The 2,184-nt window shown below is 36.9% G+C and overlaps 1 protein-coding gene across 1 annotated transcript; it reads right to left on the bottom strand.

Moving 5' to 3' along the window:
• Positions 1-588: 588 nt before the first annotated feature.
• Positions 589-1,598, bottom strand: LOC123853886 (olfactory receptor 2M5-like). The gene is given in 2 exon segments (XM_045888684.2): positions 589-1,337; positions 1,340-1,598. Coding segments are annotated over 2 exon segments (1,008 nt in total).
• Positions 1,599-2,184: the final 586 nt, after the last annotated feature.

Genomic DNA, 2,184 nt, shown 5'->3' with positions numbered 1-2,184 from the left:
CAGATTCTTGAGCCGAATTTAACAGATTCTAATTCTGCTAATCTGAGATGGTCACAAAAGTGGTATATTTTGTGAAGTCAACAAATGATTCTAATGCAAGTGATCAGAAAACCACTCTTTGGAAACACTGACATAGAGTGAAGACTATTTTTACAGGAGTAAGAGGAATTAATAGTCCTGTTAGATAGAACAAAACAACACTGGTAAATTTGTCTGATTCCTGATGATTTATCATCATGCCCATTGATTAATTTTATCAGGGAATTATCCTGAGGTATCTATGTGCTTGGTACTTTTTTTTTTTTCATTCTAGGGATGTAGACACTGACCTTTTTTCATGGAATCAACATGAAACTTTTGGAAATACTAAAGAGCACATTACCATCAAGTATGAATCATGAAGAGAATTGTACACAGTTCCTTGTCCTTCATCAGCACATCATCTAGGACAATCAAAAAGAAATTCTAAGATGAAGAAAGGAAAGGATAAACATTTTTTTTTTCCTGCAGATAAACTCAGTAAAGTGAGTTGACTTTTCCAGGATCTTGAAGGGGTTATTATTATTATTATTATTATTTTTTTTTTTTTTAACTGATAAAATGCCCCTTTGCTGGTGCATCTTTGTTTTGCCTATGGGTGATAATGGGATTTCTGCCATTTACCTGGAGGACTGACACCTCCCCCATTAACTTTTTCAGTGCACTTAGAACTTCCTTGTTCCTAAGACTGTAGGCAAGAGGATTTAGGAGTGGAGTGAGGACAGTTCCAAACAGAAAGAGACCCTCATTCAACTTTGGAGTCTTGGCAGAACCGGGTCTCATGTAGATGCACATACCTGGACCAAAATAGAGACCCACCACACAGAGATGAGAGGAGCAGGTGGCCAGAGCCTTGTTCCTGCCTTCTGGTGAGTTCATTCGGAGTACAGCAAGGAAGATGAGAACATAGAAAGACAAGATAAGAGATAAGGGCAGCAGCAGAACAACGATGCTTGTTATCACCACTGCCTTCTCATAGGCTGTGATATCCTCACAGACGATCTTAAGCATAGCCATGACTTCACAGAAGAAGAGGGGAATCTCTCTGGGGCTGCAGATATTAAAATGCAAGGTAAAAGCAGTGTGGCCCAGGGAAGTAAGTGCCCCTCCAGCCCAAGACATGGCAATCATCTGTAAGCAAACCTTAGGATTGATGATGACTGGGTATCGGAGAGGATCACATATAGCCATATAACGATCAAAGCACATGAGAGTTATAAGGATGCATTCTGCAATGGCTACAGTCAGGGAGAAGAAAATTTGAGTCCCACAAGCCATGAATGATAGCTCAGCCATCCAGAGAAGAAGTTGGCTGCCATCATGGGGACAATGCTAGAGGTCAAAGTCAAGTCCATTAAGGAGAGCTGACTGAGAAGGAAGTACATGGGGGTGTGGAGATGGGAATACAACCAAATGAGGAGGATCAGAAGAGTGTTGCCAGTGAAGGCAGCCACGTAGATCAGGAGAATGATGGAGGCCATGGCTGTGATGTGCTTAAATTCAGGGAAGAAGCCCAGGAGAATGAAATCTGTGGTTTCTGTCTCATTCCCACTCCTCATGGCTCTCTGTAATGATAACAGAAAGATAAGAGACTTATTAAAAATGTCATAGAAATTAAGCAGTTTCTTATTAAAGTTTAAGAACAATGGCCATCCATCATCCATAATCACTTGAATCAGTTCTATTTTTTCTATATTCCTTATCCATGATTTAATGTACTTTTAGAAACCAGAGTATACATATTAAAATGCATTCCATTACTTTATGTATTAGAGGTATTTTCATATATTAAAAGAAACTGGATAATTGTAGTTTTTTTTTTTTACAATTTTAAAATATGATGAAGAGTTAGTAAGTCACAGTTTCCAATTTCACATTGTCTGATTTTTTCACTATTTTAGAAAATTATGCTATTTCATTCTCATCTTTCTAGTGATTTCCTTAGTAATATTTTTGAGGAAAAATTTACACTTATTTCCAGGTCAGATATTATAGACTTTATTTGGTTATGAAAAAAATTGCTAATTTAATTTATAGAAAGATTTATTTTTGTAATTTTAAAACACTTCTACTTTACTCAAGACTTTTGGCTCTGGACATTATAATTTAAGGGAAAAATTGATCATTATGGTTATAGTTTGTGTT

This window comes from Mirounga angustirostris, unplaced genomic scaffold (genome assembly GCF_029215605.1).
Source record: "Mirounga angustirostris isolate CCGP_5_RB_7025 unplaced genomic scaffold, mMirAng1.0.hap1 SCAF_7, whole genome shotgun sequence".
Lineage (NCBI taxonomy): Eukaryota > Metazoa > Chordata > Mammalia > Carnivora > Phocidae > Mirounga > Mirounga angustirostris.
Note: the sequence above shows the minus strand (reverse complement) of the source record. Positions and strands in the feature narration are given on the sequence as shown.